Genomic DNA, 12,284 nt, shown 5'->3' with positions numbered 1-12,284 from the left:
TGAAATAATTCACCATCTGAAGGTCAAATGTATACTCTGGTAACAAATGTAAACACAACAGAGTTTCTAGAACCACGGAGAGACTTAAATCATGACTCACTATATAAAGTGTAGTAGTTTGGATAAACTTCAACATCAAGGTAGGGTCAAGTACATGTGTCAGAAGTCAGCTTGAAATGTTAATAATTTGAAGTACTGGGGTATAGTACATACCGTACAATATTTGCTTCCTGCCATAATACATGTATCTCAAGTTCCATTTCAGAACCGTACTTATAAAGCTAAGTACAATCTGATTCTACTGGCATATACTATGTATGTATGCATTTTATGGAGAGGACTGTATGGTTATTGTCATTTTTGAAGATCACCATCATAACGCAGGGAATAAAGAAGTTTAGAATTTGCTCGTGTGTACATGAATACAATCATATGTACATTTAATAATTTTATACGTAGCTATGGAAGCCATATTAAGTATAATTATATTGTTCTCTGTATTTCCATTAACAACAATATAATGCCATTGAAATGACAACAATAGCACAGACAAATATATGCGTTCTTCATTTTCATTACGAACTACAGGTACATGTACTGTATGTAGTAAAATACATGTACACAAAAAAATATAAACCCTCAGTGCTTTAATTTTTTCCAATCAAAATTTTATTGCAACATTTTTCCAATTTTTATGAATATTTCTGTGATTCTTTTGATAATTTAGAACCAAAGGGACAATTCACATTTTGCAGCTACAATTTTTTACCAAAATTTTGGCTAAAATCTGAAAAAAATTTGATTGCAGTATATTTTATAAATGCGACAAAAATTGACTTTGGCGCTCAAAGAGTTAAACAGCTGCCATGCACAATCAGATTGTTACGTTCCCATGGTCATGATCTGTACATACATGTATGCAGCTGTAACATTTCAATAAACACAAATGCTATTCAATTTCAGACACATAAGGTCTCCTGCATACAGAATTATCCACAGTACACAGCCGAGGGCAATGTTTTTTTGAACAGCAGGAAGGCATGCAGTAATTACTACTGTTTCCCTAATGGATACACTACAGAAGCAATTGTACCCTACTCTTCCTCTTCCTGGAATTACGGCAGCTGAGAAATTGCTTCACAAACCAGAGTACTGTTTCCTGTCCTGGCTTACAGCAAGGTTAGGTAGAGGGTGTAGTGGGGAGGATAGGGTAGGAAGGAAGTTGCGATGGAAACCATACCATGCTTCCTGTCCTGGCTTACGTACATGTACAGCAAGGAGGGATAGAGGGGTAGTTGGGGATGGTGTTTAGGGTAGGAAAGAAGTTGCTTCGCAAATCATACTATGCTTCCTATCCTGACTTACAACAAGTAAGGTGGTGTGGTTGGCAGGATGAGGATGGTAGTTATAGGGAAACTGAAAATTTGATTTACAAACCATAGTTATGTGTTTCCTGTCCTAGCTTTACAGCAAGGAAGGGCTGGTGTGTATTTAGGGCAGCTGAGATATTGCTCCACAAACAACAGTATACTGTGCTTCCTGGCATGAAATCAGAGGGAGATATTCGGCATTTTGGTTTTCAATACATGTATGTACATTACTTTTTATCACATGAACACATTTTATTGCGTACATCATGCATCTAAAGTCAAGCACCCCATCAGAGGATGCAATGGTACCTTGTTGATGACGTTGCAGGTAGCAAAGTCATCATTTGACTGAAAGTGAAGTGGAACTATTTTCAACTTGTACGTATATAAGAATGATTAAATTACGTGTTTTACAAAGGAAATATGGTATTAAGAAAATTGTGAATAAAAAAATGACCCTCCTAACAGTGATTTTAATGTATCAATGCACCGATAAAAATAGTTTTTTAACAGAATTTCATCTATCATGGAAATAAAGCATACCGGTATGATTGTCATTGCCAAATCTACGTACGACTGTACTTTAAGTGAAAACTATGTAAGAAAGGAATGTTATAAAAACATTATAGCCCAAAGAAAGGACTACATGTGCCCTGGAGGCAGGACACCATTTGCGGTCCCAACGTTGGACAAATAATCACCTACTGTAACTTCAGGCACAATATAGTTTGTTCTTTGGACTACTGTATAATACATCATGTACAATACATGTGCATTATTTTGCAATTTAGCCATCGTCTCATTGCACACTAGTATAATAGAGACATGATAATAGAGATGGCCTTATGGAAAGAATAGGTCGATGTAGAAATGTCTGCGAAATATTACCAAATATTTTAAAATATGCTGATGTACACTGAGCTGAAATACAATGAGAACAACAATTTAAAGAAATCAAAATATTGATTTGTGTGTGTTTACAGTTTATCTGCAGTTCTTCATCAGTCTGTGAATATACTGGTACACTGTCCTTCTTGTCAGAGTAATTTTTAAAGGTTAAAATTGGATAAAAGAACAGTGATTATGTAACTTCTGCCATTTAAATAGTAAAGTGCGGGTACTGTACAGTTGGTTTTCCAATTTTTTGATACAGAGCATAGAATAAAAACTCTACCACATGGAAACTACCGGTGGATTTCCATGACATTAGTTGCAACTAAATATAGTCTGTGCATTCAAGGTGAGAAAATATTGAATGCTGACCATTGCCATTTATAGAAAGCCGTTACTGGTATTTTAAATTTGTACAAAATGAACATATTTGTATAATATACTGTGCATGTTCATGTATCATATTGCAATTACAAATTAATGCAAATTAAACAGAAGGCTGCTCCAAGGGATTGAAATATTAGAATGACGTAAAGATGAGTCACATGCACCCTTGTCTGTTGGCAAATACTGTATGGTATGTAGAATTTCAAAGTAGCATTTCTAATAATTATGGCCCTTCAGTGACACTCTGTAATATTTACACGGTTGTGCCTGCATAAATCTTTGCCTGGACAATGAACCACAAAACACACCCAGTGGTGTCATTTGGAGACCAATCCAATGAAACTATGGCAACCAATGTTATCATTTGTGACTCATGATAGACTTGTTTTGAAATATGGTGTCAGCTGTATTGAGTCAGCCACGCAGTTGTCATAGAAACCACCCACTGGCTGGCCCTGCATTTAAACAAATTTACATGACAAAAACTTGCCCAGATTTAGGATTATAGTGTTTATGCTATATCTATAAAGCTGTCGCAAAGCCCCGTATTTATAATTTAATGTCCAATTTTAGCAGAATTAGTTTATGGCAATTCCTATTCTGAAATGGTCTCATAAATATCACATGAATTTAAACGGATTAAAATAAACCATATAGTGGGTAAAAAGATGAAGTGTGTATTTTATTGTGAAATATATACAGCCAAATTCTACACATCATGAGTGCACAAATATGGGCCTGTGTGAAATACCATACTTTGGTATTTTAAACTATTAATGATTTCATACATGTATTCTTAAGGTAGAACACACCTTGGGGATAGACTTTCAAACTTTTACAATTCTCTTCTGATATACATTTTGTGGAGGTTCATTTTAAAGCTCCTGGTGTAAGAAAAACTCTTCATCAGCTTAGTCTTTTAAAATTCGAAAATTTAATTTTTCACCATAGAGTTTACACAGGGATGGCGGCTACCGGTATTTTGAATTTCAGACATTCGTAAATCTTGGGTTATTTGTTTCTCTAGTACCAAAATTTGCACAGTGACCCCAAATTTTTATTCTTAATTTGGAAAGGGAATGGTTGAAAGATTCCTTAGGGAAAGTTTGGGCAAACGTATAAGTCTTTCACTTTTGAGGCGCAATTATACTGTATGTACAGATAAACAATTTTTTGTTCAAAGATATGTCTTACAGTGGTATTTCTTATTGAAATGGAATTTTAAAAACTGTGATATTGCTCATAAAAAGAGCTATGCCTGTGCGCGTGGATCCAACCATAAAACTACTTCATTAAATCAAATAAATACAGAGGTTCACCCTATCTGCAACTTAACTGCTTTCATGTGACAGATGTTTTCAACAATTGACAACATTAAAACCATGAAAAGTAGTTTTACATTACGAGGGATCTTGACCTCAACCACTGGAGATGGAATTCCATCAGCGAGCTGCATTCCGTGAATGGTGAAAATTTCATATGCGGGACAGAATACCAATGATTCAATGAAATCATGGTGGTCTGTGATGTCAATGTATGTTATAATTTGTTCCATAGTGTATACATAAAACCACAAAGGGAAGCATTATAGAAATATTTGATTTGGTACACCTGCATTAGCACCTATTGCATACATACATACATATATATATATATATATATATATATATATATATATATATATATATATATATATATATATATATATATATATATATATATATATATATATATAATGATGTTTGTGTACATTGCTCAATAGCATATAATTTAATCATGAAGCATTGTTTGAAATTAGTGCTACACTACACTTTAGCCTACAATTATTATGACACAAATAAATTTAGTCAATAGCATCAATTCGTAGAATTATAAATAATGCCTCCCCCCCTCCATCCCCCCACTTTTACATTGAAGACAATTGTAGTATTGACAGTCCTTGCTTTATCAAGACAAAATAGTAATAACTAAAGGAGATATTACTGTATCCCTCTAGGCATTCTTAACAGATTATAATCTCAGCGTTAATTAAAAAAGCAAATAAAACTTTGAGAAGTTCATGTAGAACAACTTATAATGGCGTAGAACATTTCTCTTCAGATAACATTCTGGAGAAAATAGAGAAACATTTGTTTCTGCCAAGAGTATACATAATTATGTTGTAAATATGAAAGTATAGATGTATCTTTTCAGAACTAGCATTGTGCAAGTGCAAATTATTAACATGAATGACAATATTTTCTTTTAATAGATTCTCCTGAATTTGTAAAATGCACGGCAAATCATGTTGGATAAAAGAAAAAAGGTCTCACAAGTCTACTCATCATCGTTTACTTTTTTTGAGATTTCATATTCCAGTCAAGCATTTCTTCCAGACTGGGATGGTATTGGCCAGAATTCCTGCACCCAAATCTGTTTAATTATTTTCAAATCCATTATTGCATTTGACCTACAGCTGCATTTGTGGGAATGCTGCTGCTGTTATACACTGATAACCAGTCGTCAAAATATTTGTATGTCTGCATATTTTTTGTTCAATGTGCTATAGGCGGAATGCCAACTACGTCTAACCAGTCATTAGTTCTTGTATGTAAATGTATGCAGTTCCATGGTTGTGAAGTGTTTGTATGGTCAGCAGTAAATCAAACCCAGCAAGGCAAAAAATAAGTAAATGTGGATGCATTTCAGTTGTATTTACATGTACCATGCAAACTCAGAAGTCGAATCACTAGCATTTCCACAAGAGAGTCTACTATTTTTCAATTTTCCACTTCAGCAGCAATCAGAGAAATTTTAGCACAGTTGCTGTGATCCAAACTCATATACTACTGGATTTCTGAGAATACAATACCAGCACAGCGGTACTGTTGCAAGATTAAAGAGAAACACATTATCATTTTAACACTGTCTAGGTATAACAAATGAATCTCAACTCCTCCATTCTCCACCTAAAGAATTCCCCAAGAAACTGCACTACCTGTACATGTACTTATCATGTTATTGTTTACTTTTGAATTCTAGTCCGGACCAGAAATCACTTGTTGTCAACAAAAGCAGTGCAGTCTACACATGTACGTGCTGAGTCGACAAGCTTAATATTGTGTATCTCAACATGCTTTTCAGAGTACAAGAAGAAATTGTTCACATTAAAAACAAAAATACTGAAAAAATTCATAAAAAGCTAGTTAAGCAGTACGTGTTAACTTGGCTACAAGTTTCCCTAAAATCTAGTGCTAGGGTGCACAAAAAGAGAGACAAAAACCTTTGCAAATACTGCCTTTGTTTTGATCCAAAAAGTAAAAATCGCTTTGCAAGCACTTGACAAAAGCATATGACAGTATAGCTTTTTCCCGTCAATCTGCTCTTTGAATCAGGATATCTTATTCAGTAGACCACAATATATGCCTGGACATGACACTCAACAATACCTGGATTTAAGACAGGGGAACAAAGACTTAACGTTGTGTTGCTAGGCAACACCCAAAATTCAAGAGCCAATGTAAGAATTCACATTTGTTTTGATTTGGCAGGCCAGAGTGAATATACTTACTGTAACTAAGTTTAACCCTGTGAACATGCATACCAAGTTTCAAAGCAATGGGATGAGCGACTTCAGAGAAAATTATTTTTTGACCAAAACATGGGGAAATTGCCCCAAAATACAAATATGAAAATTTCACCACAATTTGAAGACACTCACCTAAGTATCAATTTATATTTGAGTCTTTCCACAGTAAAGCGCAACATTTGATATTCCCAATTTTGGAGCTCTAGCTTTTTCAATGATAACAGCATTCACACAGAATGATATTATTTTTAGTAAGTACTACATATGAGAATATATAAAAAATAATATTAAAGCTGAATGTCCAGCTCAACAAAAATTATATATTTTTATCTTTGTAAATATTGCCTCTATTTGCTCACCATTTTGTGACATTTTGTACCCCTGTAACATTAGGAAGGGATATTTACAATATTTATACCATTTGAATTGATTTCAAATGCAAAGTAGTAATGTATTATAAGCAATTACGAACTAAATTTATTCTTGGAAAAAAAAACACTAGGAAAGGGCCAAATATTATGCCAAAAAATATTGGCAACGTACGTAACGATGTCTGTCCAACTCTATGCGAATTGATAATATGAGAACAATAAATATAGTGAAGGCTGTAAGCTGCAACAAACCACTCATACATTTGACTAACAATGAAATCTTCCACTAGGTATCAATCTTTATTCTGTCTTTATTGTAGCTTGGGTTCTCTTGCAGTTAAAAATATTTCTGGAAGGCGTCTGTCCACATGTTACGCGCGTTACCTCATTTCCAAATCAAGATTTAAAAAAAATTCTTTTGGTATACATTGCTGAAATGTTGTCATTTGAGGGTGCCCTAAATTTCATGTATTATGGCGCAATTGAATATAAACCAATGGCCACCATTACTGAGAGCACCTGAATGGCAGGATGTCTGTCCTCCTTGTTACACGCGTTACCGGTGTTACGCGCGTGGAAGTAATTGTAGTTTAATTAATACTGGATAGAATAATGTTAATTTGTTTTTTAGTGTGACAATTCTATCTGTATCAGAAAGTTACTGAAAGCTTTCTTTACAACTATTGATGCACCTCAGATGCCCATATCGTTTATGAAAATATTGGACAGAACTGATGATGTCTGTCCAATGTTACATACGTTATCCCATAGACAATACAGGGGTCTTCCCTCTGTTGTCTATATGATTATCCACAGAGCCAATTTATGACAATTCACTTCATAATTCTGAGGTATTTAACTTTGTCATGACACGTATATACAAATCAATCAAGTACATTCATTCAGATTGGAAAACACACAGTTTGTGTATAAAGCCAATCCAGTGTCTGTCCATGTTACATACGTTGCTAGTGGCCATAACATTGCATCAGATATCCTCCTCTTCTGATAATATTTAAGATAAAATATCTTCTGAAGTGTGTTTCTAGTTCTTGTAGACTAATGGATTTCTTTCAAACTTGGCACAGAGATGATAATGGCATACATGTGATCAAATACAATACAATGTCATGTCTGTCCATGTTACACGCGTTACTGTTGCCGTGACAATTTGCCCTCTTCCTTAAACAAAGAAATTATTTATCTTAAAAAAATATTTTTAGATGACACACCTGTAGTACTGTCCACCCACTCAACTTTTAGATTCAGATTAATGAATTTAATTTTTGACCTTATTGTCACAAAGTGGTTGCACTTTACTGTGGAATGACTCACTTCAATTTGCTTTGACCTTTGTCTCGGGGGAGGGGATGACCCTGTTTACAGAAGTTAAGGAATAGGGGGTTCAGTCACTTTTTGATGTCCACAAAAAATTATCCTCCACACCCCCCTGACCGAAGAAACTGACCAGTCCCTTAAACAAGTTTCACTACCTAAACTCTTTCATCCTGCCGGAATTCAATCGATGCAATTAAGAGCTTCCTGTTGTTAATCAAATCATAATACGCAAAGCAACAGAAATAATTGGACTCCTTAACTATGAGGAAATTAGGATCAGTAGGTGGTAGCATTATTATGATATTTAATCGTCTGACTATTGTTTAATGGAAGATAAAAAGTTTGTAGAGGTTTTGCATTGTAACTGTATCCTCTCCTTCAACTTCAATACTTCAACTTAGCAATAGTTTAACTTCAGGTATCACAAAAATAGCTTTAAAATATATTAAAAACTACTAGCTGTAACTCTCTGATGGATATTTCCCAGTGTTATGGTTCTGGTGGTAATATTCGATTTCCAGCTCTACTGAAAAACATGTGCTGAACGTCTTGGTGTTACAGTCACAGTACATGTATGTGGACAATGCTATTTTTCTAAACTAGGAATAATTATTCTTTCTCTTGACAAACCTGTCAAATCCCATTACACAGGGGAGGAACTGAAGCTCGGAAGCACCAGGAAGACTCCATATAGCTAACAGTGCAGTGTTGGTGTACTGTTATCAGTGCACAAAATGTTGTGAGACCTGTGTTATTAAGGCCTCTTGTCAACAGGGGCCAAGAGTCAGGGGGGAGGGGGGGGCAAAGATTATGAGAATAAATTATCGGTACAGTAACTGGTGGTTGATAACACTCAGTGCAGTCATGGGCCAATGACCCATGCATAATTGTCCAACAAAGCAATTCACAAGGTTCATACATTTATATAAGTTCAATTCGAGTTGTTATGGCAACCATTACTTTTTTTTGAATAAATCATCCATATGAAAATTATCGCACATTTTTTCCAATCGCATTCTTTGAGCAACTATTACGAAAATGCAAAACAGTGTTCATGCTCTGAATGAAGAAAATATGTTGAATTTTCCTCGCGAGAAATTTATGAAAAAACTAAATTCTACTGTTGTCATTGAAAAATTGCAAGGAATTTGCATATCTCTCATGAATGTTCGATTTCACAATTTTTTTTAACAAAACGAACTTTGTGACAAAACAGCTTCACTTTCTCTCTGACTATAAACACTATCAATGAGAAACACTGAGAGTAATTTGATTGCAGGATCGAAAAATTTATAGTATGGCTTCATAATTTTGCAACAGAGCCAATCAAACCAACATCTAATTTCACATGATATAAATTTAAATGTGAAAAACTGAATAAGATATAGGGAAATATTTCAAATGGCATACGTAATAGTACATATATGCTTAGTACAGTGTATGCATGGATATACGTATGTATAGAACGATAACTTTTACGATTATACAGTACCAAGTGAATCTCTCTCTCTCTCTCTCTCTCTCTCTCTCTCTCTCTCTCTCTCTCTCTCTCTCTCTCTCTCCATACAGTATATACATATACACATGGACGAGACTGCAAAGAGTGGGGCAGGCTCTGCATAATCAAGGGGAAAAATAAATTATCTGTACGTTGGTTGTACATTTCCATGTAAACATGACGCTGCAAGTTAACGTGGCGTGGCGCACGGTCCCTCCAGGGACCGTGCGTGCATGGCGCAATGCTCATCACCTGTCGATGACCTGCCGGCTGCCACGAGCGTGTGTGCAGAATTATAGCAACGTCAACGTTTGAAAAAAATTATAGGCAAAATATATCTACACTGCCATTACTCCCCGAAACCTAAACAAGCAGACAATAAGTCTAAATTACGAGGTAATGTTTCCTGAAATGAAGCACTATTTTTGACCCGCGGTGACCCCCTGGCGACGTTTGCAGATCTTGTTGCTAACGCTGCACTGGTCATGGATGTAAAAAATAGATCCATGCACTGGTTCAGTACAGTACGACTGTACCACACAAAATATTTGGGCATCGCAGCACACGTCTTTCCAGTGTTTCCTGGGATTGCAGTTTACGGGTTTAAGTTTATAATTTGTTTCAGCGCTTTGCTATAAATGCTTCACTCACACCTCTTTCGAGGCGCGTGTCTATAAGCCAAGAAACCATGGAAACGCGTACGATGTGCGCCCTTCGTTGCGGTGTAATCTAATGCCTTGTGGACATCTTGGACTCGCCAATGCGTTGAATCCAATTGCCTTTTTAACTCCACAATGTTGACAATCAAACAATATTCCAGTTACTTACCCGAATTAACGGGGTTGCCAGCGACTTGGGCGAATACTGCAAGAAGCGCAAGGTAAAATATGCTCGACCAGCGAGCCGTGTTTAGGTTTGTATATCTTTCACCCCGACAGCCATTTTCAAATTGGCCGCCATCACTGAGGCAGCGCCGTGTCTTTCGTGTCCTGTTTTTCATCACGTTATTACCGCGAACAACACTTCCTAAGATTCAGTGTTTTGTTTCCTGGTCAGCGTGACCTTCTTAGCTTTGTTTTCATGACAACACTCCCCCGAGTTCCTCGATGAATATACGATTTTCCGGTCTGCAGCTCCTATTGTCGTCGGCGGTACAACCTTTGGTCATGTTCTTGATCGGTTTAGCGTATTACACTGTATACACACGTGGAATTGGCGCCGTTTCCAGGTCATATACCCAATGTGCCATCACGGACGGCGCGGCAGCATGTCAGCTTTTTAGACAATCCCCTTATTACCGGTCATTTTGCGTTAAAATCCTCTGTACAGACGGCTTACGAATATCCAACATGCAGCGCGATGAATTGCTCTGTGTATTGCGCTTACGAGTATATGAGTATCTCAACCAGTGCGCTGTGCCGTATACCCGCTACGATCAGCCAGCTGTTACTAGCGACGCCCTCCTTATCTACATAATTATGCGTGACGCGCGTGGCTGTGAGTGCCTAAGACAATAAGTGCACGGAAATACGCATTGTAAATGCCCGCATATCGCATTTCGTCAACTGCAGTTTCCAAGTAGGATTTGCATTTCAGGAACAATGTTCACCGTTTTTTTCTCTGTTTAGATCCCAGTTTTTCTATGAGAGCTCCGAATCTATGCGATTGATCCATGTAATTAGCAGTATGTCCGAAGATAATTTCCTTTCTCGAATTAACAGTTATGGTATTTCAAAAGTTATTTAAAATCCATTTTATGGTCAAACAATCAACCAAATGCATCCCAAAAGCTGCATTCACAAACAAAAACACGAAGGGGAATTGGCACTGGATTTGAAAACTACCATGGATGTACAAAATGAAAATATCAAGCGTATTTTGGGGCGCAAATGAAGGGTTTGGGAGACTCGAAAAGAAATTGCCTCTGATCATGAAATAGTTGTTGAGTTTTCTCTTAAATAAAAATTCACAGAAAACTTGTATGGAAAAAGCACATTCCCTGTTGTGTAATTATTGTTAGAACACATACAAAAAATACAGGTATTTCTCAGATCACATAGAACTGCCCCAGCATCCTTTGTTCTGCTTATGTATCAACAGAAATATTAATTTGTTTTTACGTGAGAGCAGTACAGCGATAACACTGGGCCGCTTGTTTCAATGCACAATAATATTTAGGGTTTATTAAAACAGACCATCCACAACTTTTGCAGCACCTCTAGTAGAGACAGGAAACCGAAAGTCTGAACTTAAAGCTGTAAGACTAAATGGCATCTGTTGATAACCGTACTGAAAACAACTGCTGAGACCCCCTTTCTTGACATTGGCATTGGAACAGAGGCGGTCACACTAGGTCACTTTCAATAACATTATACACACTCTGACTGGCCTCCGACTTATGGATGAGAATGGGCCCATTTACATGACCCAGGCAAAGTGACCTTACTCCCTTTCTAGCTGTAACTTTCGGTTAATTTTTGGTGGTTTTGTTTTGTGTATCTAAAGCAGTGTCTTGTCCTACTCCCCGAAGCATGAAGAAAAGTCAAGCTTTCAGCTTTTCAACACAGCCGTATGTGTACAGTCAGCATTATTATTGTTTGAAATTGAATTCATATTCATTTGTCATCAATAATAATGAGTACAGTCTGTACACATGTTTGTTATTCTAGCATGCTTCGGGGAGTAGAACAAGAAACTGCAGTTGATACACAGAACAAATTGTGCAGCGATATTTCCCAAAACGTAATGTCAATGTCACTTTTATAAATTATATGTTACGTATGTTCAATTTTACTGACAGGTTTCCAGACCAATTTTATGTGATCGCGTAATGTTTTACCTGTTTTACAAGATGAGCTTTC

General features: G+C 36.3%; 1 protein-coding gene across 1 annotated transcript in view; it reads right to left on the bottom strand.

Moving 5' to 3' along the window:
• Positions 1–10,848, bottom strand: part of LOC139136085 (mucin-5AC-like) — a 43,750-nt gene extending 32,902 nt beyond the window's left edge. Inside the window, exon 1 of the mRNA XM_070703872.1 lies at positions 10,252–10,848. Coding sequence (XP_070559973.1) covers positions 10,252–10,423 — 172 coding nt within the window. The 5' untranslated portion in view covers positions 10,424–10,848. The remainder of the gene's footprint in view (positions 1–10,251) is intronic.
• Between the last annotated feature and the right edge of the window lie 1,436 nt (positions 10,849–12,284).

This window comes from Ptychodera flava, chromosome 1 (assembly GCF_041260155.1).
Source record: "Ptychodera flava strain L36383 chromosome 1, AS_Pfla_20210202, whole genome shotgun sequence".
Lineage (NCBI taxonomy): Eukaryota > Metazoa > Hemichordata > Enteropneusta > Ptychoderidae > Ptychodera > Ptychodera flava.
This window is presented reverse-complemented; position numbering and strand designations above follow the sequence as displayed.